At 39.6% G+C, this 26,610-nt stretch overlaps 1 protein-coding gene across 1 annotated transcript in view; it reads left to right on the top strand.

Annotated features, from left to right (window-relative positions):
- RFWD3 (ring finger and WD repeat domain 3) overlaps nucleotides 1-26,247 on the top strand; it is a 32,032-nt gene extending 5,785 nt beyond the window's left edge. Inside the window, exons 2-12 of the mRNA XM_052656016.1 lie at nucleotides 1,580-1,782; nucleotides 2,576-2,646; nucleotides 9,541-9,735; nucleotides 9,835-9,926; nucleotides 13,977-14,091; nucleotides 14,590-14,812; nucleotides 17,205-17,355; nucleotides 18,150-18,326; nucleotides 19,099-19,313; nucleotides 20,559-20,770; nucleotides 23,927-26,247. Coding sequence (XP_052511976.1) covers nucleotides 1,580-1,782; nucleotides 2,576-2,646; nucleotides 9,541-9,735; nucleotides 9,835-9,926; nucleotides 13,977-14,091; nucleotides 14,590-14,812; nucleotides 17,205-17,355; nucleotides 18,150-18,326; nucleotides 19,099-19,313; nucleotides 20,559-20,770; nucleotides 23,927-24,070 — 1,798 coding nt within the window. The 3' untranslated portion in view covers nucleotides 24,071-26,247. The remainder of the gene's footprint in view (nucleotides 1-1,579; nucleotides 1,783-2,575; nucleotides 2,647-9,540; nucleotides 9,736-9,834; nucleotides 9,927-13,976; nucleotides 14,092-14,589; nucleotides 14,813-17,204; nucleotides 17,356-18,149; nucleotides 18,327-19,098; nucleotides 19,314-20,558; nucleotides 20,771-23,926) is intronic.
- Nucleotides 26,248-26,610: the final 363 nt, after the last annotated feature.

The following is a 26,610-nucleotide window of genomic DNA, read 5'->3' as shown; positions in this document are numbered from 1 at the left end:
CCATAGTAGTCTTGAAAACTGCCTGTAATCACAGAAAAGGGCAGTAGCCTAGAAGCAACTAGAGAGAGTAGAATGGAATTGGAGGTACTTTGAAACCTCAATGGCAAAGAAATCTTTTTTCACCTGTTCAGTGATTTCCTGGAAAATGCCACTTGAAAGGTTATTCTTGTCTTAGTCCTAAAAGCTTAAAGCCTATTCCCCAGGATCTGCCTGAGGCAGTGGATGGTCACTGGGGCAAACATTAGACTAATCAGAAAGCCTAAAAGGAAAAGCTGGGGGATGTAATCTTCATATGGGGTTTTAAAAAGTTCTGACATATTCTTGGGAATCTAAAAGGCCACATACATAGCGAGGGCTGTGTGCAGCTGTACCCATGCTCAGGAAAGGCCTAAGAAGGCACTAAGGCAGTTAGCTCTCATCTCTGGCTGACCTTGAGGCTCTGCATAAGCAAGAAATGAAGTCTAAGGTAGAGTTGTCACCTGCCTGGCTGATTATTGATGATGTGCCCCAACACACACGTCAGATACCTCAGCGAAGACTGGGAGGCTTACTGATTCCAGGTGTTTAAGGAAATCTCTGTCTAGTCATGAACTGAGCACAAAGCTAAGCAGCACGCATAGCAAAGAATGCAAACTTTATAGAATTACTTCAGAAAGTCACTAAACAAACAGTAGCAACTATAACAAATAACAGCAACCAACCCTGGGAACGGTGAATTCTCATTTCCAGAGTTATCACATTATGCTTTATGAGATGTCCAATTTTCAAGAAAATATAAGACGTGTAAAGCAAGTATAATCATTACACGGAAAAAAAAAATGTTTATGAAGAAACCAAAGTGTTGAACTTACTAGATTATTTAAATATATTCAAAAAACTAAAGCAACAGATAAAACACTGTCACCAGATAGACAATTTTAATAAAGAGACTGAAGTTATAAAAATGTACAAAGTAGAAATACTGGAGTTGACACATGTACTAAATGGAAAAAAAATTGCTGGAGAGCTCAACAGAAAGTTTGAGTGGGCAAAAGAGAGAACTTTAAACTTTTTTTTTTTTTTAGCATTTTTAACTTGAAAAGAAAAATGGCTTAAAATGAGAGTTGAAACAATAATGACTGTAGCCAGACTTAATACCCCCAAAGACCTTGGTCTGAGTAGCTGCAGCAGCAGCAGAATTCATGAGGCTGTATTTGATCAACAGGGCCGTTTTTTTATCTTGCCCATTCTCTTTTCAGCCCCCTAATATCAGCAGACAAATTGCTGAGTTAGTTTTCTCTCTCTTTCTTTTAATGTATTAATGAGTCATGTCTTTAAAAGATATTGACAGAAGAAGTCCCAGTAAAGTAAGATTAGCTTTTAGCAGAGGGGTCAAGCTTCAGTGTGAGCTAATGGAATAATTAAATGGAAAGAGCATATGTAGTCCAGTCAGCATCTGCCTGAATCTCTGTTCCTACTTTAACATTTAGTGGCCTGGTGATGCATTAAAATGACTAGGATTTACCTCCAGATTACTGTAGATTATTCTTGTGATGATAGTATGTTGTACTAGAATTCTGTTGTCTTTCTCCATGCATAGGTTGAGAGCACCGTTGGATGCTTTCTTTCAAGCAAGCAGGACCCAGCCTCATTCGTCAACCACCTCTTATGGTTCAGAGACTAGGAATCCTGTCTCTGATGACTTGCAGGTATCAGGTGGTTCTGATTCTGACAGTGACAGCTCCACAGAGTTTGAGGAGGGAGTTGCCCAGGCAGAGGAGCCTGAAGCTGTTGTTTTAGAAGGTGAGTATTCTTTATCCAGATTTCATTCACAAGGTCAACATCCGAAAAGCTTAGGCTCCAGAGGCTAGAAACTCTAGACTTGTGTTTTGATGCTTTTCCTCTTCACTCTGGATGTCATAGATTACTGCTTTATAGTACAGAGCTTACACTCAGTCAGTCAGTTCAGTCACTCAGTCCTGTCCGACTCCTTGTGACCCCACGGACTGTAGCATGCCAGGCCTCCCTGTCCGTCACCAACTCCCAGAGTTTACTCAGACTCATGTCCATTGAGTTGTTGATGCCATGAGCTTACACTGGCCATAACTATACAGAAAGAATTTTATCTGGCTTGCAATTTTATGTGATTTGTGACCCACTGAATTGGTCACTTTTTTCCAAGTCTGTGATAAGAGATATACAGGATGAGCCTAGGGCATTTTATTGTGGTAGAAAGCAAAGCTGTATGTCTTACAGTTATGTCAGTAGGCATAGGTGCAACCTTGAAAGAGAACCTAGTGGCTTAGGGCACTTTGAACATTTTAGGGCAATTTGAGCATTAAAAAAAGTAATGCATGTATTCATAGGGTCTTAGATTGAAATAGCATCAGTGAATTCTTTTTTTTTTGGCTCCTTGATATGCGGGATCTAGTTCCCCAACCAGAGGCTGAATCTGCTCTCCCTGCCATTTCTAATTGGTAGTGTTGCTGTAAAAGGGAAAGCTGTGGGGAGTTAGGCTCTGCTGCTAGCCTCTTGCCTGACTTATATCGTCTTTTATATGTTACCTGTCCCGTCATTTCTGGAAACAACTTGACAGAGCAACTAGAAGACATCTCAACAGACCAAGAAGTTACATGTATTGGTGGAGAAGACACTCTCCCCAAACAGGTAATATGAACATCCTTTTAAATTTGCATTTACCTTTAAAAAGGAGACTGCAGGCTAAAATGGAAAACTCACAGACTTTGTAGGCAGGGGGTCCAGATGTTACTCATTATTTGTGTGACTGCTTACCCTTAGGTTTAAAAACAGAGGGTAGGGGAAGGTTTTCAAACCTTCCTGCCCACCTAACAAGGTTATGTATCAATTTAAAATAGCAGATATGAATGCAGTTTATGAACTGTCTGGCAGAATGCTTGCTATGAGATAAACAGTTTTTATTTTTAAAAATAACATCACTGTCCTTAATATGAGACATATTTATATAAACTGTGGACCCTGCCAGTTCTGAAACATCACTGATTCACTTTTTGTATATTTCTGTTTTTATTTATTCTCTTTAGAAAAATTATGCTCATGTAAATTTACTTATATGTATACTTTTTTTCTTTATTGAAATATAGTTGACATACAATGTTAGTTTCAGGTGTACTGCAAAGTGACTTGACATTTGCATATATTATAAAGTGATCACCACAATAAATTTAGTAACCATTTGTCCCCATACAAAACTATAACAGTATTATTGACCACATTCCTTAGGCTATATGTTACATCCCCATGGTTTATTATTTTATAACTGGAAGTTCAGTTCAGTCACTCAGTTGTGCCCAACTCTTTGAGACCCCATGGACGGCAGCATGCCAGGCTTCCCTGTCCATCACAAACTCCCCACAGCTTGCTCAGACTTATGTCCATCAAGTTGTTGATGCCATCCAACCATCTCATCCTCTGTTGTGCCCTTCGCCTGCCTTTAATCTTTCCTAGCATCACGGGCTTTTCCAATGATGAGTTCTTCGCATCAGGTGGCCAATGTATCAGAGTTTCAGCTTCAACATCAATCCTTCCAATGAATATTCAGGACTGATTTCCTTTAGGATGGACTGCTTGAATCTCTTTGCAGTCCAGGGGACTCTCAGGAGTCTTCTCCAACATCATAGTTCAAAAGCATCAATTCTTCAGTGCTCAGCTTTATGGTCCAACTGTCACATCCATCCTTGACTGCTGGAAAAACTATAGCTTTGACTAGATGAACCTTTGTCAGCAAAATAATTCTTTCTACTTTTTAATATGGTCTCTAAGTTGGTCATAGCTTTTCTTCCACAGAGCAAGCATCTTTTAATTTCATGGCTGCTGTCACTGTCTGCAGTGATTTTGGAGCCCAAGCTAATAAAGTCTGTTAGTTTCCATTGTTTCCCCATCTGTTTGCCATGAAGTGATGGGACCAGGTGCTATGATCTTAGTTTTCAGAATGTTGAGCTTTAAGCCAACTTTTTCACTCTTCTCTTTCACTTTCATCAAGAGGCTCTTTAGTTCTTCTTCACTTTCTTCCATAAGGGCAGTGTCATCTGCATATCTGAGGTTATTGATAATTCTCCCTGCAATCTTTATTCCAGCTTGTGATTCATCTAGCCCGGCATTTCTCATGGTGTACTCTGCATATAAGTTAAATAAGCAAGGTGACAGTGTACAGCCTTGATGTACTCCTTTTCCTATTTGGAACCAGTCTGTTGTTCCATGTCCAGTTCTAACTGCTGCTTCCTGACCTGCATACAGGTTTCTAGGAGGTACGTCAGGTGGTCTGATATTCCCATCTCTTTCAGAATTTTCCACAGTTTATTGTGATCCACACAGTCAAAGGCTTTGGCATAGTCAATAAAGCTGAAGTAGATGTCTTTCTGGAACTCTTGCTTTTTTGATGATCCAGCAGATGTTGGCAATTTGATCTCTGGTTCCTCTGCCTTTTCTAAATCCAGCTTGAACATCTGGAAGTTCTTGGTTCACTTACTGTTGAAGCCTGGCTTGGAGAATTTTGAGCATTACTTTGCTAGCGTGTGAGATGAGTGCAAGTTAGTACCGCTTAATCCCCTTCAACCTGTTTTGTCATACCACCCCCTGTCCCACTCCCTTCCCTTTGGCACTTACCCATTTGTTCTCTGTGTCTGTTAGCCTGCGGGGTTTTGTTGTTTTATTGTTTAGATTCCATTTAAGTGAGATCATATGGTATTTGTCCATAATCCATACTGTTTCCTTAGTGGCTGCACCAGCTTATGTTCCTACCAACAGTTCACAAGTGTTTCCTTTTCTCCATATCCTTGCCAATGCTTGCTATGTGTTGTTTTGACGATAGCCATTCTGACAGGTATAAGGTGGTATCTCTTTGTGATTTTAATTTGCATGTCCGTGATAATTACATTCAGGTATTACCTAAATCAAATCCTTTATGACTATACAGTGGAAGTGAGAAATAGATTTAAGGGACTAGATCCTATAGACACAGTGCCTGATGAACTATGGACGGAGGTTCATGACATTGTGCAGGAAACAGGAATCAAGACCATCCCCAAGAAAAAGAAATGCAAAAAAGCAAAATGGCTGTCCAAGGAGGCCTTACAAATAGCTGTGAAAAGAAGGGAAGCGAAAAGGAAAGATATACCCATTTGAATGCAGAGTTCCAAAGAATAGCAAGGATAAGAAAGCCTTCTTCAGCACTCAGTGCAAAAAAAAGAGAGGAAAACAATAGAATGGGAAAGACTACAGATCTCTTCAAGAAAGTTTGAGATACCATGGGAACATTTCATGCAAAGATGGGCTTAATAAAGGACAGAAATGATACGGACCTAACAGAAGCAGAAGATATTACGAAGAGGTGGCAAGAATACACGGAAGAACTGAACAAAAAAGACCTTCATGATCCAGATCATCACGATGGTGTGATCACTCACCTAGAGCCAGACCTCCTGGAGTGGGAAGTCAAGGGGGCTTTAGGAAGCGTCACTACGAACAAAGCTAGTGGAGGTGATGGCATTCCAGTGGAGCTATTTCCAATCCTGAAAGATGATGCTGTGAAAGTGCTGCACTCAATATGCCAGCAGATTTGGAAAACTCAGCAGTGGCCACAGGACTGGAAACGGTCCGTTTCATTCCAATTCCAAAGAAAGGCAATGCCAAAGAATGCTCAAACTACCGCACAATTGCACTCATCTGACACGCTAGTAAAGTAATGCTCAAAATTCTCCAAGCCAGGCCTCAGCAATATGTGAACCGTGAACTTCCAGATGTTCAAGCTGGATTTAGAAAAGGTAGAGGAACCAGAGATCAAGTAGCCAACATCCGCTGGATCATGGAAAAGGCAAGAGAGTTCCAGAAAAACATCTATTTCTGCTTTATTGACCATGCCAAAGCCTTTGACTGTGTGGATCACAAGAAACTGGAAAATTCTTCAAGAGATGGGAATACCAGACCACCTGACCTGCCTCTTGAGAAATCTGTACGCAGGTCAGGAAGCAGCAGTTAGAACTGGACATGGAACAACAGACTGGTTCCTAATAGGAAAAGGAGTACATCAAAGCTGTATATTGTCACCCTGCTTATTTAACTTCTATGCAGAGTACAGCATGAGAAACGCTGGGCTGGAGGAAGCACAAGCTGGAATCAAAGTTTCCAGGAGTAATATTAATAACCTCAGATATGCAGATGATACCACCCTTATGGCAGAAAGTGAAGAACTAAAGAGCCTCTTGATGAAGGTGAAAGAGGAGAGAGAAAAAGTTGGCTTAAAGCTCAACAATCAGAAAACGAAGATCATGGCATCTGGTCCCATCACTTCATGGCAAATAGATGGGGAAATAGTGGCTGACTTTATTTTTGGGGGCTCCAAAATCACTGCAGATGGTGATTGCAGCCATGATATTAAAAGACGCTTACTCCTTGGAAGGAAAGTTATGACCAACCTAGACAGCATATTGAAAAGCAGAGACATTACTTTGTCAACAAAGGTCTGTCTAGTCAAGGCTATGGCTTTTCCAGTGGTCATGTATGGATGTGAGAATTGGACTATAAAGAAAACTGAGCGCCAAAGAATTGATGCTTTTGAACTGTGGTGTTGGAAAAGACTCTTGAGAGTCCCTTGGACTGCAAGGAGATCCAACCAGTCCATTCTAAAGGAGATCAGTCCTGGGTGTTCATTGGAAGGACTGATGTTGAAGCTGAAACTCCAATACTTCGGCCACCTGATGCAAAGAGCTGACTCATTTGAAAAGACTGTGATGCTGGGAAAGATTGAGTGCAGGAGGAGAAGGGGACGACAGAGGATGAGATGGTTGGATGGCATCACTGACTCATGGGTTTGGGTGAACTCTGGGATTTGGTGATGGACAGGAAGGCCTGGCATGCTGCAGTTCATGGGTCACAAAGAGTCGGACACGACTGAGCGACTGAACCGATCTGATAATTACTAATGTTGAACATCTTTTCTTTTTATTTGTCTCTTGGCCATCTCTTTGGCACAATCTGTATTCCCACCTTCTCACCATTTTTAATCAGGTTTTCTTTGCTGTTGAGTTGTGTGAGCACTTCATTTATTCTGGATATTAACCCCTTATCAGATATCTTTTGTTAATATCTTCTCCTATTTGGTAGGCTGCCTGTTCATTTTGTTGTTAGTTTCCTTTGCTGTGCAAAAGCTTTAAGTTTGATAGTCTTGTTTATTTTTGCTTCCTTCCCTTGCCTGAGGAGACATATTCAAAACAATATTGCTAGGACTACTGTCAAAGAGCTTTGGTGCCTATGTTTTCTTCTATGAATTTTATGGTTTCAGGTCTTATATTTAAATCTATAGTCCATTTCAAGGTTGCTTTTGTATATGCTGTGAGAAAGTAGTGCAGTGTTTGGCTGAGTCCCTTTGCTGTACACCTGAAACAATCACAATATTGGTATAAATTAGAAAGTTAGAAAAAGTGGTCCGGTTGTCCAGATTTCCCAACACCATTTATTGAAGAGACTGTCTTTCCCTGTTGTCTACTCTTGCCTCTTTCTTGGTAAATTAATGGCCCATGTAAGTGTGGGTTTGTCTTTGCACCCTCTGTTCTGTTCTGTGATCTGTATGTCTGCTTATGTGACGGTACCATACTGTTGTGATTACTGTAGCTTTGTAGTACAGATTGAAATCAGAGAGTGTGATATTCCCACCTTTGTTTTCTTTCTTGAGATTGCTTTGGCTGTTTCTAGTCTTTTGTTTTCATATAAATTTAAATTCATTTAGTCTAGTTCTATGAAAAATGCTGTTCATATTTGGCAGGGATGGCATTGCATCTGTAGATTGCCTTGGTGGGAGGATGATGATTTTAACAATGTTAATTCTTCCAATCCAGTTCTTCCAACACGCATAATATGTTTTTCCAATTGTTTATGTCGTCTTCAGTTTCTTTCATCAGTGTCATAGTTTTCAGAGTACAGGTCTTTTACCTCTTTGTTAGATTTAATTCTAGTTTATTTTATTCTCTTTAATACAGTTCATAATGAGATTATATTTCTCAGTTTCTCTTTCTGATAGTCCATTGTTAGTGTGTAGAAATGCAACAGATTTCTGTAGATGAATTTTGTATCCTTCGACTTTACTGAATTCATTTAAATGCTCTATTTTAAAAGAGAGATTATATACTATCCTGTTCCAGGACTGGTTTCTTTTCCCCCTGACTTGTATCTTGGAGAGGTTTTTTTTAAATTGTAAGACTAGGTGATTAAATGTGTGATTAACTGCTCAACTAATCTTGATTCTAGTCATGTCTTTTTTTTTTTTTTTAATTTTGGCTACGCTGGGTCTTCGTTGCAGCACGCAGGGCCTTTAGTTGCAGCACACAAGCTTCTCTTCTCTGCTCTGGAGTGTACAAGCTTAGTCATTGCAGTGCCTGGGCTTAGTTGCTCTGTGCCATGTGGAATCCTAGTTCCTTGACCAGGGATCAAACCCATGTCCCCTGCATTGGAACGCAGATTCCCAGTCACTAGACCACCAGGGAAGTTTCTCTTGGAGAGCTTTTTATTGTCAGTACATAAAATTGAAGGAAATGGCTACCCACTCCAGTATTCTTGCCTGGGAAGTCCCATGCACAGACAAGCCTGGTGGGCTACAGTCCATGGGGTCGCAAATAGTCGGACATAACTTAGTGACTATCCAACATAAAATTGAATCTCATTCTTACTGGTAGTAATAGCTGCATAGTGTTTTTACATAGGAATACATTTTTAGTTAATTGTTCCCTTGCATGTGCACTGTTGTTGCTTCCTACTAAGATCATGCTGCACTGAGCATCTTTGCATTACTGTCTTGGCAAATACTTGTGGTTATATTCATGGGATATATTTCTTCCAGAGAGGTTGCTTTATCAAAGGAAGAATGTTTGTATTTTTAGTTTTGATAGATAATGCCAAGTTGCCCTCTGGAAAATTTGTGCCAGTTTCTACTTGGAACAGCAGTATGTAAGCATGCCCATTTCTTCCTCACCCTCAGTGCTTCATGTTACCAGACATTATCTAATATATGAAAAGAAGTAAAAACATAGTTTAATTTTTGTTTCTTTAACTATAACTGAACACTTACTAACCATTTGTATTTTTGTGTGAGCTGTTTATATTCATTTCTCTTTTCCCTTGTATTTTTATCTTTATTCACATGAACCAGATATTTTATAGTTACTTGAATTATGAACCTAATTTCAAATGTATAAAAGACTTAATATTCCCTGTTGTTATTTAACTGGGTCACTTCTGCGTTTGTTTTGTTTTAATATCTTCGTAAATTAGCTCCTTTTTGTCATTTGAATGAAAAAAATCAAGAATTTTGTGAGTTCAAAGGATAATAATAATATTTTCACGGTTTATATTATCTTTGACCAGATTGCACTCTGGAAAGAATGGGAAGTGATTCATGGGTGTTGGGTTTTTCTTTGGCATTTTTCAATTGGGTTTGTTCATTTTTGTGTGACTTGTTAATTTGTTAGTTTCATATCTTCAAGACAGATTTTGCATTTTCTCTAATTTGAATGTATTGTGGTTTCCATCCAGCAGTCTCCCCAGAAGTCTAACCCTTCTCTAACTTCTGCTTCTGTGGATGAGGAAGAAGGAGACACTTGCACAATATGTCTGGAACAGTGGACCAATGCTGGGGATCACCGGCTCTCTGCATTGCGCTGTGGGCACCTCTTTGGGTACAAATGCATTTCAAAGTGGCTCAGAGGACAGACCCGAAAATGTCCCCAGGTAGAGACCGTAGTTAAGAACTGTGTATATGCACAGTCAACATGTTAAGTCAGGCGGATTCCTAGAACCACACTAATTGTGTCCTTTTGGGCTCCTTAGTGCAACAAGAAAGCCAAGCAAAGTGATATCGTTGTCCTTTATGCCCGGACCTTGAGAGCTTTGGACACAAGTGAGCAGGAGCTCATGAAGAGGTAGGCGGAAACAGTCTGTCTAGCTGGAATATTCCTTTTTGGTTCTTTGTAGGCTCACCTGAAAAGGGGGGTATGATTCACTCTTAGTGTGATTCTGAGGCTTTCCTTGGACTGTGACTAGGGATCTCTGGGGATTGTTGGCAATTTAACATTGTGACTTATGATACATGTCTGATCACCTGATGGACGGTTTGCTCTCCATATAGGATTAAAAGTGATGATCTGGAGTAACAAATTATTGTGACTTCACCTAGCTCAATGAATGTCAGCCCCAGGACTTTTGCTTGAACTCGTCAGGGAAAAAGCTAGTATAGAATATCAGAAAATGAAGTCAGTGCACAGGAAAACAACTGAGAAGTAGAGGATAAAAATCTCCTTTCTTGAAAGAGAGGGGGTTGAAAGAAGAGCAACCTGTGGTAGACTGCTGCGTTCATCTGTGTGCTCAGCACCTCTCATGAGCCTGCATTTTCAGGGCCTGAGGGTTGTGTGCTGATTGGAGCAGGTAGCTCTGCAGGAGCACTTTGGCATTCCTGTGAACTTGGAGTCAGCGCTAAGACTTAATCTTTGGTAATAAGACTTGGGGAGGCCAAGACATGGTCTGGTAAGCCCTCCCGAAATCAAAAGTCCTAGAGAAACCTTTAGCCATACAGTAATACCTCACACCTGAGCTGGACAGCAGACCCTCACAGAAAGATAGCCGGGATTTTTTGGTAGCCTGTTCAGCTTCTTCCCTAAGGAATTACCTTTACAGTCTGCCTCTGCCACTAAATTCGATGAATACTGGATCAGGGAATGAGTGGCCAGCTCATTGTGGCCAATTCACGGCCATCTAGAACACACTCCAAGTCTCAACCTCCTTGTCGTTAGAATAGGCTTAAAGATACTTTTTAAAAACTGAGAATTTTTGCTTCTTGTGTCCCTAAGCCCTCCTGCCACAGTATGCTACAAAGAAGTCTCATAACTGAAACAATACAGTGCAAGAAATTACTGGGATTTGGGAAGCCCATGGACAATTGCTAAAAGCACTACTTATAAAATATGCTTTAAGAACAGTAAAGATTGGGAATTCCCGGGTGGTCCAGTGGTTCAGAATCATCCTTGCAATGCAGGGGAGGCAGGTTTGTTCCCTGGTCAGGGAACTGAGATTCCACATGCCATGCAGCAGCCGCCAAAAACCACCCCCCCACCCCCCCCCCCCCACCCCCGCATTGAGAGTACAGGGATGTGGGTTTGCTTATGCATTACTGGTAAAAATGTACATAGATATTAACATTTAGAGAGGCCCTTGGCAATATAATTCAGAAGTCTAAAAGTAATTCTGCTTTAGGCATTCTAAAAAAATGATTAAGGATATGTACAAAAATGTGTTTAATCAGGCTTTTCATTTAGTTAATAATCCAAACCAAGAAGGTTAATTGATTGAGTAAACTCTGGCATATCCATGTGATGAAACACTATACATTGATTAAAACTGATGTTGAAGTACATATAGTATGTTGTCATGTGAAAGCATGTTGTTAGTGTGATTATATTTTTGCAAACTGGAAAAAAACATAAGTAGTCACTGTAAAGTGGAATTACAGATGTATAAATTTTACTCCTTGTTTGCCTTTTTTTATTCACTCCAATGAATATTTATTTGTAGTATGTTAAAATGACAGGTACATGGTGGGGGAAATTTTCTTGAAAAGGCAAAACCAGTATGGGTGGCTATTAATGCATGATTGTATTTAAAACTTTGCTGATTACTACAATTGGTGTACTCCTTAGCCTCTTGAGAAGAATTTCAAAATGGTGATACATACCGAGACAAATAGGATGAATACCCACAGGCTCAACTTTATCAAATCTTAACATTTTCCGTATTTGTTTTGGGTCTTTTAAAAAAGAAATATATTCTTATAAGATACCGAGGAGGCTTCCTTGTGCACCAAGTTTTTCTTAATTCTGTCTCTTTCCTCAGATGATCTATGACCATAAAGCACATACAGTGTGATTTAGAAAGTTTTCACATTTTATGCAAGGGTTATTGGATTATAGTTTTTCTTCTGTAGCTTGATTTTGCTTAATACTTTGAGGCACATATCCTGGTTGATATATGTAGCTCTCGTTGATTCATTTTAATTTCTATAAAGTGTTCTAGTTCTGTAGAGTTTTCCTATATGTATTTTGTATTGGTAGACAAGTAGTTTCCAGTTTTCATTAGTATAAGCCATGCTGCAGAGAAATGGGTGAGAATATCATTACGTCTAGAAATGGATTTGCTTTATCATAGGGTACATGTAATTTCAACTTTACTAGATATTGTCAAATTGCTCTTCGTAGAGGCTTTTCCAGTTTATACCAGCAGTAGTAATGTAAGGGATTTCACATTTTTTTCGTACCTTCATCTACTTTATATTATCAGACTTAATTTTGCCAGTTTTATGAAGTGAAGTAGCGTTTACTTTAGTTTGCTTTCCTTATGAGGTTTTTCTCAATCACTTATGAGGTTGAACATACTCTTCTGTAAATTTTGTTCAAATATTTTACTTACTTATATTGAGCCAAGTATATTATTTATTTGTTTCTTACTGATTTATAGTTCTTTGTTTTCCTTATACTAACTCGTTGTTGGTTGTGCACATTGCACACGTCATCTTCTAGTTTTTGATTTGTCTCTTTGACTTGTTTATGGTATCCTTTGTTGAAAAAGTTTTTACTTTTAGTGAAGTATGTCCTATCTATAAATTTTAATTGCTACTTCTATTCTAAATTAAGTTTCTATAGTATAAATGAACTACTCTTTTGTTCTAGGATCTGTTCTAGTGCTTCAGTTTAGTCTTTCTAGCCATCAACATTATATATCCTTTCACTTATTTACTGTTGCCTTGTGTCATTTATAACTGTATTTTGCTTCTTAAAGGCCTTAACTTTATTCCTAGGTTACTGTTAGAATGCTATTTCGAATGAACTTTTTTTGTTACATTTACAAATCACCTGTCTGGTATATGGGAATGCTGTTGATCTGATTTTCTTGATCTTAACTCTAGTAACCTTACTAAACTCTTAATAGCTTGTGGGTTCTCTTGAACTTTCCATAAAGATAAATAAGAGCCACTTTATCTCTTCCTTTCCAATTTTCATCTTTTTTCTCTCCTATCTTATTGGAGTGGAAATCTCTATTTGCATTTTATATTTTGAAACACGAATTTATGATTTTCATACCTATGAATGTGTCCTTTCATTGTATATTATTCCTCTTTATGCTTGTCCATCCTTTTTAATTGTAATCAGTCTTTTTTTTTTTTTTTTTAGCATTTACCTGGTATATACTTTTTTAAAACTTCCAACCTCTTTTTATAGTGTTATTTATTTGAATATCTCATGAACATCTAGTAGCTGATTTTTTTTAATCTGGTAGATGATCTTTTAACAGGTCATTTTACTCTTTTCTAATTTGACTCTAACTCAGGCAGTGAGCTTGGCTGTAATCCCTCATTTTGCATTTTATGTCCCCATTCCTTGCTGCTGCTGCTGCTGCTGCTGCTAAGTTGCTTTAGTCGTGTCTGACTCTGTGCAACCCCATAGATGGCAGCCCACCAGGCTCCCCTGTCCCTGGGATTCTCCAGGCAAGAACACTGGAGTGGGTTGCCATTTCCTTCTCCAATGCATGATAGTGAAAAGTGAAAGTGAAGTTACTCAGTCGTGTCCTACTCTTCGCGAACCCATGGACTGCAGCCCACCAGGCTCCTCCATCCATGGGATTTTCCAGGCAAGAGTACTGGAGTGGGGTGCCATTGCCTTCTCTACCCCATTCCTTAGTAAAAGCCAAATTCCTGGTCATTGCCTACCTCAACAGTGAGACCCACTCCAGTTGGCTATGAGCTCAGCCCTGTCTGCTATTCTTCTGTAATGTTTCTTGGTTTGAGAGATTTTTCTTGTTATATTTTATTCCCTAAATGATATAGTCAAAGTGTGTATATCATAGCATAAATTTACTGTGCATCTTGATGAGAAGTCTTTTGTAGCCTTTCTAATCTCCACCTGTTGCTGGCTTTCCCCCTCTAGTTCCTTACAAAAGGAACAGAAGCTAAGGAAGAAGGCTGAGTTAGACTCGGCACAGTGTCGGCTGCAGCTTCAAGCCCTCACTGATGAATGCTCTAGGCTTCAGAGTCGTGTTCAGGTAAGTTTGCCTTTTCTAATCCAAAGACCTGTTGGAATAGGAATTAAGAAGGCATCTAAATATTTAGTTTTACTCAGATACAAATAGGATTTACCAAGTTTTTCAGGAAGGAAACATGATCAACTTTATTTTTTATTAGAACTTATATATGTGCTTTATGATGAATTCTACTGCATCCTGAATTAAAAAAAAAAAATTGAACAGCCACCTGATAATTCACAACTTGTTTAGGTCATTTCACTTGCTTGAATCTACCAATAAAGTGAGAATTTTAGATGAAGTGTCTAAATCATTGAAGACTTTCAGCCCTTTACGATGGTGGTGCTCTCCCTGTTTCAGTTGCTTGCTGAAATATTGTGAAAGCTGCAGCAGCACTTCAGAATTCATGTCAACATTTTCATGCAAAGGATAAATATCCTTGTATTAGATCAAGGAATTGCATTTGAGGGTAATACCAGACGAAAAAGCTTTATGTCTTCAAAATCGTTTTCGTTTTAGGACTTGCAAAAACTTATCGGTCAGGATAAGATCTCACAGCAGCCTGGGGGTTCCCAACCACATTTCCTAAGTGGCCTGCCCTCCAGCCAGAGTCAACAGAAGTACCATTTCCAGAAGACATTCACAGTGTCTCAAACAGGAAACTGTCGAGTCATGACATACTGTGATGCTTTGAGCTGCCTGGTGGTATCACAGCCTTCTCCTCAGGCCGCCTTCCTTCCAGGTAACTAGTCCAGAACTTCAGTTTTTATGTTCATTGTTGGACTCTATTTATTTCCTCCCTTTTTGGATAATCCAGGACTCACTAGTAGGTGAACACTGTCCACAGCCCACCAGATCTCTTTTTTCCTAGTTGCTTTCCTTGATAAAGATACTTCAGGGCACTACAGAGATGTCTGCACTGTCTGTCTGACTTTTGTAAACTTGTTCACCAGAAGGGCAGAGATGCTGAACCATGGTAAAGTGAGAGAACACATACTTAGAAGTGTGAGTTGTCCAAGGATAAGAACTATAATTGCCTTTATGTCCTGCTAAAATACAGATTCATTTTAGACTAGAAATATTTGAAAAAAAAACACTACCCCAAGGTCTAATTCAAGTTAAAACAAGATTGAATGCTTATTTTCAGTAGTGTGCACATTGACAAATTCCAAGTAAAAGAATTTGGAAACATTATTATTTTATTAATATTGTACTGATCTTCTCTTTTTTGTGTACTTTTCAAGTTTCATTTTAGGTTGTTTTAATGTTGAAAACCAAACCTCACAGGCCCAATGTTTCTAGATGTTTTTTCCTGCTCTCTTCAGCATATGATTTCTGCCAACTGTAAGGTCCCTTTGCTTCTGCCTGATTTAGTGTCTCCCCACTTAGAAGTTCCTTTCAAATGCTTCAAAACTGTGTCCCCCATACTTAGGTATGTACAGGATTTGTAGTGGAATCCCTTGAATATCATATTTGTCTATTCACTGACACTAACTGTGAGTTGAAAGGCTATCAGGAGGCTCCAATTGAGGGGAAAGTAAAAGGATTGTTTATAATGTTGCTATATTCCATTCACAGTTTTAATAAAAAGATGTATCTTCAAGTGAAACCTGAAGATAATTAATTGGAAAAATATTTATTCCAGTTGTTCCCCAAATTGGATGTAATCTGTTCCTTTATTTCTTAGGGTGTCTGTTCTGTCCTACACAGCCAGCTCGTCCTGATAGACTGATAATGCTAATTTCTTGTTTCCTCTAATGATTAACTAGGCAAAATCTCAAGTTCCCTTGTTGATTTAAAACCTATAGTTTCCATGTTTGTTTCTCTGGCTCTGCTAATTCTGTTTTAGCAGAATCACAATAAACTTTCTTTCACTTGATTCCCTAGCGAAGGAGAAGTGTGATTCAAGGCTATCTTTTTCTTCAAGTGTCTCAACTCACTTATTTATTTGGCTGCATTGGGTCTTAGTTGCACCGTGCGGGATCTTTCCTTGCAGTTCTTGAGCTCTCTAGTTGGGACAGGTGGGCTTTGGAGCACACAGGTTTCGGTAGTTGACGTGCATGAGCTTAATTGCTCTGTGGCATGTGGGATCTTAGTTTACAGACCAGGGGTTGAACCCACATCTCCTACACTGCAAGACAAATTCTTAGCCACTGGACCACCAGGGAAGTCCCTTAAGGATATCTTAAATCTAAGATTTGACAAATTTTGTTAGTGTATAACTCAGATAAAATATATACTTGGTAAAATAAATGTGTTGTTATTTCCTGGTAAGAGAACAGAGTAACAAATAAATTTAAAAGGACAAGTTTTTGGCTTTCTTTCCCCTCTTGGAATGATATACATTAAGATACTTGATTTTACCTATTTTCAGTCTGTTTCAGAAAAATGTAACATCTTGACCACATGACACAGAAATTACTTATCTCCATTCTTTGTTGTTCACTCTCATCTACATTTTTGAGTATATGTGTGTGGTTCAGAAAGACTAGTCTCTCGCTTTCCTTTAAAAGCTTTATTATTACAGTATAATTGATATACAGTAAACTGCACCTCCTTAATGTGATATACCATTTGGTGAGTATTGATGTATGTATCAATATTTGTAAACACTTCTAAAACACTTCTAAAACTTCATAACAGTCAAGGTAATGAACATATCAGTTGCCCTGCAGTTTGCTCAGGCTCTTTGTAATCCATCATCCACTTGTTCCTCCCTCCTCTCCCCATCCCAAGGCAACTGCTTTCTGTCTCGGTATATTAGTTTATATTTTCTAGAATTTTACATGACTGGAGTCATACAGTGTTACTCTTTTTGTCTGAGTTCTTTCAAGGTAACTTTATAAAGATTGTCCATATTATTGTGTCTGTCAGTAGTTCATTTCTTTTTATTGCTGGGTGGTATTCCACTGTATGTATATATGATGGTTTCTCATATACTTGATAGACACTTGGGATAGAATGTACTTTTTAAAATAAATTATAACTTGGGAATTATTTTCTTTGTTCGACTAGTTTTTTCCCAGAAACTGACATGCCAAGAAAGGTGAACAAAGGTGTTGCTTGAAATGGTAGTTTCCTTTGCCCTTAATTGACTTTCAGTGATCTGTTTCACTCTCTCATAAATTTGGCAGGCTTTGGTGTTAAGATGTTGAGTACTGCCGACATGAAAAGCAGTCAGTATATTCCTATGCATGGCAAACAAATACGTGGACTGGCTTTCAGCAGTCGATCCAAAGGCTTACTTCTATCTGCTTCCCTGGACAGCACAATTAAACTGACCAGGTGAGTACTTTGTGGGGAAGATGGGCCTTGGGATGCCTAGTGTTGAATAGCTTGGAAATTAATATCTGTGTTATGATGACTTTGGCTTTTGGGGTGGGGATGGGATGGGAGCTGTCCAAGGCATTGTTTTCTCAGATCCAGGTTCATTGACTTTTAAATGTATTGCTTTAAGAAGTGGACACAGCTGGTTGCAAAGCTGAATATGTGGTGGTCCACTTCTTTAAAATTACATATGCTACAAAATATATCTTAAACCGTGCAGATATATATCTTTTGACTTTTCAAGAATGCTTCAGCTTAATTTTACCCCAAAACTCAGTGTATCAATTCTATTATGTTTTATATATATCTAAATGCTATGACTTATTTTAGTAGTATTGAAAAATAGAAGGGAAAAAAGAAAGGTTAAATACTAAACTGTCATTAATGACTACCTCTGGATAGTTGGATTATAACTTTTTATTTTTCTTATATGTGTTTTCTAATTTTTCAGTATTAAACATTGACTACCTGTGTAATAGGTAGCCGTGGAGAAGCATATAGGATTAGGGGAAGGAATATACTGTTTATCTGTCCCTTTAACTTATTCTTCCTTACAGCTTAGGAGGAAAATCTGTATCCTCCAAAACAAATATTGTGGAATTAAGAGGAGTTATCTCCGCAGACCTTAGGGGAAATTGGGAATCCATATAGTTTTGATGTGAGGGTGTGTTCTTATCTTTATATCTTTGTTCTGTATTTGAATTTTGTATTTTTGTAATGCATAACTGTGACAGTCTTTTGTAACTCTACAGCCTGGAAACAAATACCGTGGTCCAGACTTACAATACTGGGCGGCCTGTCTGGAGCTGCTGCTGGTGTCTTGATGAAAACAATTACATCTATGCTGGACTAGTCAACGGTTCAATTCTGTTATATGACCTTCGAAATACAAGCTCTCACGTCCAGGAGTTAGTACCTCAGAGAGCTAGGTAGGGAGCCACCTGAAAGTAACAGCTTTCTCTTAGACTATTATATTAATCCTCTCTTTTACGAGTGTTTTACAGTTGATCAGAGTTTCTCACAGAGGGCAGTTCTCTGAGTCCTTTGATCTATTCTCACTTCAGAATCAGTAAGATCCTAGAGTTTGTGTTCATGATAGTTCATATGGCAGAAAATTCTCGTACCAAGTATAACCAGATTCATAGAATTACATGTCACAGTGTGCCAAAATAAAATCACTACTTTGTTCAGAACCCAACTCCACCATTTATGAGCTGTGTGACCTTGATTACACTTCTTGGCCTGTTGTGAACTAACCAGTGGACCACTAGGGAATTCTCTATGCTGTATTTTAATTGAGAGAGTCTCTCAAATACAGCTTGGAAGCTTTAGTTTTTTGGATGTATAAGTTGAATTTCCTTTCTGACTTTGTGTGTGTGTGTGTGTCTAACCCCATTTCCAGAAGCTTCACACCAGTCAGGCTTCCTTGTGTTTGTAATCTTGTACTGTTAAGTTTCCTACTCTGTTTTCTCCCCACTGCTTTTAGAGCATGTGGAATTTCCTCTGAAACTGGTTGTGGAATATTATATATATGCCCTTTTGTTCCTACCGAGTGGGTTGGTAGTTTTATCAGGTATCAGAGGACAGTGACTCACACAGTTTCTTCTATAGAGGTAGGAATGTCCTTGACTCCTCATAGTGGCGCCTGAAGTAGTTCAGATATTGGCAGGTGAGACTCGGGTTTCCTTTCTTTCCCTTCAGATGCCCGCTGGTATCCCTGTCATATGTGCCCAGAGCTGCCTCTGCTGCGTTTCCATATGGTGGCGTGTTGGCTGGAGCGTTGGAGAATGCCTCTTTTTGGGAGCTGAAAATGGGTTTTACTCATTGGCCTCATGTGCTGCCCATGGAGCCTGGGGGCTGCGTAGACTTTCAGGTAGAGAGCAGCACCCGCCACTGTCTCGTGACCTACAGGCCTGGTGAGTGTTGTTGGGGTATCCTCATGGGACCTGTGGTTGTTTTGGAAGTAGATTGGTAGAGGGGAGGAAAGGAGAGCTTGCCCTAGCTTTCAGGTGGTGCTGGTCAGCCCCTCACAAACTAACAGCTCTTGCTCCTTCAGGGAGCTTCTGTGGAGCCTGCCTCCCTGTCCCTCACTTGTGTGAACTGGGACATACTTGGCCAGGTACTCCTTGGAAGTGGAATTAGGATCCTCCACTTTAGGATCCTCTCTGACTTACGACAGTGGGATGAAATGAGGAGACCTGCTCTTGAGGCCACTGAGCTGCCTTTACATCAGTTTCATGTCTTCTGCTCGCCGCTCAATTCACTTACAAGGAAGGCCCAGACGAAAGCAGTCATGTAGAGGACCCAGACACTTAGCTGTTCTTCCTTATTTGGGGCCCCAAAGTTAAGTGGGGAGTAGATGGACAACCATGGTGGCCCTAGCCAGCTGAACTTCTCACAGCTTCCAGAACCAGGACTGCAACCCTTGACCGACTATGCTTAAATTCACAGGTTTTTTTCTAGCTGAAAGATAATGAATCTAATCTGGTGAGCTATATTGATGGTCAAGTAGATGTTTTGGTCAGAAATATTCATTAAAGTGCCCATACTTCTGCTAGTTGTGGGTTGACCTAATCATTTTAGATTTTGTTTGAGCTGAGAAGCTGCCTCAGCAGACTCTCCTTTCCCTTTTGGACCCATCTCCTAGGTCCCCTATCTCCACAGATTTGCTATGACATGTAGAAAGCTTGGAGATCCCATTCTGTTCTCTAGCTTTTGTTTGTCTCTCAGCAGGACCACAGCGATATGTTTCCCCTTCTGTGATAATGTGCTTTCACTTTATTTGTACAGTTCCAGGTATTAGTGGGGTCCTCACTGGGGGAAGGAAAAGACCTTGTAGCCCAAACCCTTAAGGAAGATAAAAACCAAAACACAAGTCCAGCTGGATACAGTGATTTTCCTAAAAAGGCTAGCTTATTCTCAGAGTTGTTTCCTTCATAGACAAAAACCTATTGTAGATAACTTACTTCATCCTATAGCCCGAAGTTCTGAATTTCTTTTGTGCTATATTATTTTGTTCTTACTGTGTTTGCTCTGTAGCTATTAATGATGGCTTGATGAAACTGCCTTTTCTACTCAGCTGTGTTACAACCAAGTTTAGGTACTTTTTAAGTTTCTTTGGACCATCCCTACAGATCAATACTGATTTCTCTTTCTCTTAGATAAAAATCACAACACCTTACGAAGTGTGCTCATGGAGATGTCCTATAAACTGGATAATGCTGGAGAGCCCATCTGTTCCTGCCATCCTGTACAAACATTCCTTGGGGGACCCTCCTGCAAATTGCTAACCAAGAGTGCCATTTTCCAAAATCCAGAGAATAATGGCAGCATCCTGGTGTGTACTGGGGATGAAGCATCAAAATCTGCCCTGGTGAGTAGTCTGTCAGTTTTTTATACTGATGTGTTTAAAGCAAAAAACCAAAGTTCTCCGTGACTGCACATACCTTCATATGTGTATATGTATGGTTGCTTTTTTTATACAAGTCACACTTTATTGGGTTGGCCAAAAAGTTTGTTTTTTCTGTTGGTGGCTCTAGGAGCACATGGTTGTCTGTAACTTCATTTGAAACAATTTTGTTAGATTATATTGTGACAGCTATCATATCAGTGTGTACTAAAAATAAGACTTGTCAAAACTGGTGAATTTTTGTGTAGCCATTTTAATATTGACAGTGGAAGGAAAAAAAGCAACGTTTTCAGCATATTATGCTTTATTTCAAGAAAGGTAAAAACTTTACTGAAATGCAGAAACAGATTTGTGCAGTGTATGGAAAAAGTGCTGTGACTGAACATGTAGAAAGCGTTTTCGAAGTTTTGTGCTAGAGATTTATCGCTGGGTGATGCTCCACAGTCAGGTAGGTCAGTTGAAGTTGATAGGGATCAACTCGAGACATTAAATGAGAACAGTTAACATTATACCACACAGGAGATAGCCAGCATACTCAAAATATCCAAATCAAGTGTGAAAGATCATTTGCATCAGCCTGATTATGTTAATCACTTTGATGTCCGAGTTCCACGTAAGTTAAGCGAAAAACACTTTGACTGTGTTTCTGCATGTGATTCTCTGCTGCTGCTAAGTCGCTTTAGTCGTGTCCAACTCTGTGCGACCCCAGAGATGGCAGCCCACCAGGCTCCCCCGTCCCTGGGATCCTCCAGGCAAGAACGCTGGAGTGGGTTGCCATTTCCTTCTCCAATGCGTGAAAGTGAAGTCACTCAGTCATGTCTGACTCCTAGCGACCCCATGGACTGCAGCCTACCAGGCTCCTCTGTCCATGGGATTTTCCAGGCAAGAGTACTGGAGTGGGGTGCCATTGCCTTCTCCAATGCGATTCTCTCCTGAAATGTAATGAAAATGTTCTTTTTAAATACAAATTGTGATAGGCAGTGAAAAGTGGATACTGTACAATAATGTGGAACAGAAGAGATCCTGGGGCAAGCGAAATGAACCACCACCAACCACAATAAAGGCCAATCTCCATCCAAAGAAGATGATATTGTATATGTGGTGGGATTGGAAATGAGTCCTCTATTATGAGCTCCTTCCAAAAACCAAACGATTAATTCCAACAAGTACTGCTCACAATTAGACCAACTGAAATCAGCACTCAATCCAACTGAAATCAGCACTCAATGAAAAATGTCCAGAATTAATCAACGGAAAACACATAATCTCCCATCAGGATAATGCAAGACCATATGTTTCTTTGATGATAGGCAAAAACTGTTACAGCTTGGCTAGGAAGTTCTTATTCATCTGCTCTATTCACGAGACATTGCACCTTTGTATTTCCATTTATTTATTTTAGTCTTTACAAAATTCTCTTAATGGGAGAAGTTTCAATTCTGTGGAAGACTGTAAAAAGCACTTAGAATAGTACTTTGCTCAAAAAGATAAAAAGTTCTCGGAAGATAAAGTTATGAAGTTGCCTGAAAAATGGCAGAATGTAGTATAACAAAACGTTCGAGAAAGTTCTTGATGAAAATGGTCTTTTATTTTTATTTAAAAACATAAGAAACTTTTTGGCCAACCCAATACATACTGCTTTTCCAGTTAACTTCCTATCTTGGTTATCTTTCCATACCAATATCTGTAGATTGACATCATTCTTTATATGTGAGCTGTAGTGTTTTACGTGACCTATGTCAGATATCCTGCCTTTGTGCGACCTTGTGAAGGTTAGGGACAGGCTGTTTTAGCCCCCAGGTGGTGCTGTCTCTGCAGTGCTTTCAAAGTTGTGTGATGATAAACATATAGCTATATATTTTAGGGGGGAAAAGGCACTACTGAAACCTCTGTAAAATAGTTGATCAATTCAAGATTAAACTAACACATGAAAGGTTGATTACAGTGGAGGGGTCAGCCTCTTACCACTTGAATACATGATCAACTATTGTGTCACTGTTAGTGGCTTAAGCAGAAATAATTTGCCCCTTGATGTAAGGCAGAATGAATACATGATGCCTAGATGTCCTTGAATCCATAGAACAGCACTGCCCAGTTAAGGCGCATTAGCCATGTGATCACTTGAAATGTTAATGTGAATGAAAAACTTAATTGTTAAATTTTTGTGTAATTTTTATGTGGCAAATGGCAGCCATGTTGGATAGTGTCACTCTTCAGTCTAATGCTTTTATTTACTGGAATTGCAGTGGATAAGAGTATAAGTTAAGTAATAGCACAGAAAGCAGCAAACAAACCTAGGTTGTGGACATTTTATAGGACAACAGATCCTGCTTCCACAAGTCAGTGGCAGAAGGAGACAAGAGTGGGGAGGTTGGATCTGCTCAAACTAAGAGAGGTTTATTAAAATTTATGAATACCAAGGGTAATGTGGACCTTATTTGAATCCTGAATCAAACAAAACCAATATATAAAGAGACTATCAGAAAATTTTTATTTTGCACTAATGTTAGAGAATACTATGAAATTATTGTTCATTTTGTTAGGCATAGTGACATTGAGATATAGGAAAATGTCTTTTGATTGTTTGTTTTTAAGAGATGTATACTTAAGTGTATAAGGGTAAAATGACATGATGTCAGCAAAGAAAAAAAACAGTAAACCAGGTATGGTAAAAACTTAGTCATCTGGGTGATGGATTACTCATAGTACTATTCTACTTTTTATTACATGAATTTTTTGACCATAAGAAATTTTTTTTTAAAGGAGAAGAAAGCAGCAGTTAGAATACAGGTTCCATGAGGGCAGAGACAGGGACTTATTGTCTTGTTGACCCTTATTCCCCTAATAGAGTTCTTGGCATGTAGACTGAAGGGGAGAATACTAGGCTTGGTTTTCAGATCCACTCAGAGGGAGACCATAATTGCGAATTACAGTAGGTGAGGCTGTGCATGACCTGTGTCAGATGTGCTGCTTTTGTGCAACCTTGTGAAGGTTAGGGACATTCTGTTTTACTCCCTGGGCAGTGTTGTCTCTGCAGTGCTTTCAGAGTTGTGTGATGATAAAGACTGCAAGTCCCGAGTTGAATTGAAGGACTCCTGACCTTTATCTCTTCTTTTTAAGCTGTGGGATGCTGGCAGTGGCTCGTTGCTGCAGGATCTGCAGGCCGATCAGCCTGTCTTGGACATCTGCCCATTTGAGGTGAATCATAACAGCTACCTGGCTACCTTAACAGAAAAGACTGTCCACATCTATAGGTGGGAGTGACCATGGTCTTGAAACTTATCAATCATGTTGCTGGTTAATGTTACATGTTGTTTGCTAGTACCTCACAGCCTTGAGCAAGATCTGTGCTTATTGTCTGTGGCCTAGAACTTGTGGGATCATGGTTCCATTAGGTTAATATGATCCTCGGATTCCAGGTCAACAAAACACTATAGATGGTGTATCTTCAGTGTCCATCAAAAGAGTAAGTGACTGGTACTCCATCAACATTATCCATTTCTTGGGTTAAAAGCCTTCATGAATCTTTGTTGAGAATCAGTGTTTGATCAGACTTTCTGCTGGGCCTTGGAGAGTATCTTCCCTGCAGTCACTTAGGATATGAATGTACACCAAGCATTTCTGGATGTGACATCCCACCTGAGTTGTCTTGTCACTTGACTGCATGACTTGGGAGTGCTTGTGTTCCTGATGGGACTAACCATTCTGATGCTTCTTGGATGCAGCGTGCATGCAGAAGTCTTCAATTGAGCACAAGAGGGCACTATACAATCTGCTGAAGGATTTGACCTGTTTATGACCTTGTAGGCTGATAATCTTTTAGTAACTTGGTCTCATCCCCACAGAACTGTGTGGTAGAGCTCATCTGGTCTGCTCTGTGGCAGGAACAGCTTTGTTCAGGTGTGCAGTGCCAGGATAGTGGTAAACCCAGTGATGATGGCAGCTGATGAGCTGTAGATCCTTTCCTAATGCCTAGTGTATGGGGTTCATCATGTGCAAATCAAGGAAAGAGACCAATTGTTTGAGCAGTGGGGAAGACTCACTTTTTTTCTAGGCAGCTAAGATCTCAGGATTGGTTTTATATAAGCCAGTGCTTTGTCCTCTCACTAGGAAAAGATGAGCCATATGTCAAAGCTCTTACTAGTATGAGAGATCAGAAGCATGGTTAGAGAGATCTAACCAAGAAAGGCTTACAAAAGAGAAGCTGCTTAGACTGCTGTTGAAAGCAGAAGAGGACTTGTCTCTTGCATTTTTAAAGAGTTTCTCTCTGAATAAAGTCAACCCCTTGGAGTAAGAGCCATTCTTGAGTGTGTTTAGAATTCCCTGGTTAAAGGCTGCCCCCAGGTGAAACTGATGTTTGATTCTAAATTCCTCTTATTTGCCTCCTTCCCTAACTTTTTTTTAAGAAAGTGTTTTTAGTAAAATAACAGTGGTTGGAGGCCTATGTGCATTGCAGGGAGATGCTCACCAGCTTTCATTCCAGCCCTGGATTGTCCCACTTTGGGAGCTGTACTTTTCTCCAGTAGAGGGTTCAGTTTATATCTGTTTGCTTTGCGAAAGGCTACTCTACTAAATACTCTCCACAACAGAACATGTCTCAAGGCATGCTCCCTGTTCTTGGGGAGCAGGGTGGCTAACTGAATTTCTTAAATAATTGTTGTAGAAATGTTATCATTATTTTTATTTTAAAACAGTTCTGTTCTGTCAAACCCTGAGCTGTTTCCAGCATTTCTCACCAGCAAGGGCTTATTGCAGTAGATTTCCCCAGAGTTCCATGTTGTAGTTGTGCTTTTTAAAGAATGGCCTCCTTCTATTTAAGGACATCTTTCAAAAAGCCAGTTTCCAGAACCTGGGAAAGAGCTCCCTTTTCTAGAAGAGGTGTAACCTTTTGATATGTTGATAATTAAGAATAACTGCCCAGGCCTAGAGCTTCAGGGGCAGAAAAGGATTTGAATTAAAAAACAGTCTGGTTTCAGCAGATGATAAGAGAGAGGATACAAGTGGTCAGGCCCTGGCTGCCTTCGTCTTTGGCTAGGGCAGAATCCGGGGTAGGGTTAGGATTTGACTAATGTTGAAGTACACTTAGCTGATGCTGATTGAGATCCGCCCCCACCCCCAAGCGTAGGAACCAAGGGACTTGTATTATTAGAGAAGTTGAAAGAATCTCATGCCTTACCAGTCCTTGCATTCCCCTAGTAAGTTTAGATGTTTGGGAAAGAAAAATTGTTGCGACTGTGACTGATTTCTCCAGTGGAAGAACTTCCCCCTCCACCCCTGCTCCCCTCTGCCTGGCAGGAGAGATGACATCTGTAGATGCAGGCTCTGCCCCACCATCTTCCCTCACCTCAGTCTCTGAGATTGTTTTCCCATTTGAGGGTTTGGAGTTAAGCAGACTCAAAAATATTTTCTTGTTATATATATCCTTGTACCTGCTTTGAAAACCAGACAGTGGAATCTCTATTCATGTTCTATGTTTTAATGTTTGTGTTTTATGTTTTAATGTAAAATATGAAAATAAAGCATTTACCATATGTTTCAGCTTCTGGTGTCGTGTCTCTTTGAATGCTAGAGGCGGGAACCTGTGTGCCTTTTGGAAAAGGGGTCTAATCCCAGACTGCCTTGTAGATTTCTTCATTTCGGTAGTACTGGGTCAGAATTACACAGGATGGTCCCTGGATCAAAAGTAAACATCTTATTTAAATTAATGAAGTAAGTTGAGGCACTAGTTGGCAGTTCTCTTTTACTGTTGTCTCTTAAGTCCCCAGCACTGGTCACTTGTCTGTTTACTCGCAGACTCAAGGGTC

The sequence above is a fragment of the Budorcas taxicolor genome, chromosome 18 (assembly GCF_023091745.1).
Source record: "Budorcas taxicolor isolate Tak-1 chromosome 18, Takin1.1, whole genome shotgun sequence".
Classification (NCBI taxonomy): Eukaryota; Metazoa; Chordata; class Mammalia; order Artiodactyla; family Bovidae; genus Budorcas; species Budorcas taxicolor.
Note: the sequence above shows the minus strand (reverse complement) of the source record. Positions and strands in the feature narration are given on the sequence as shown.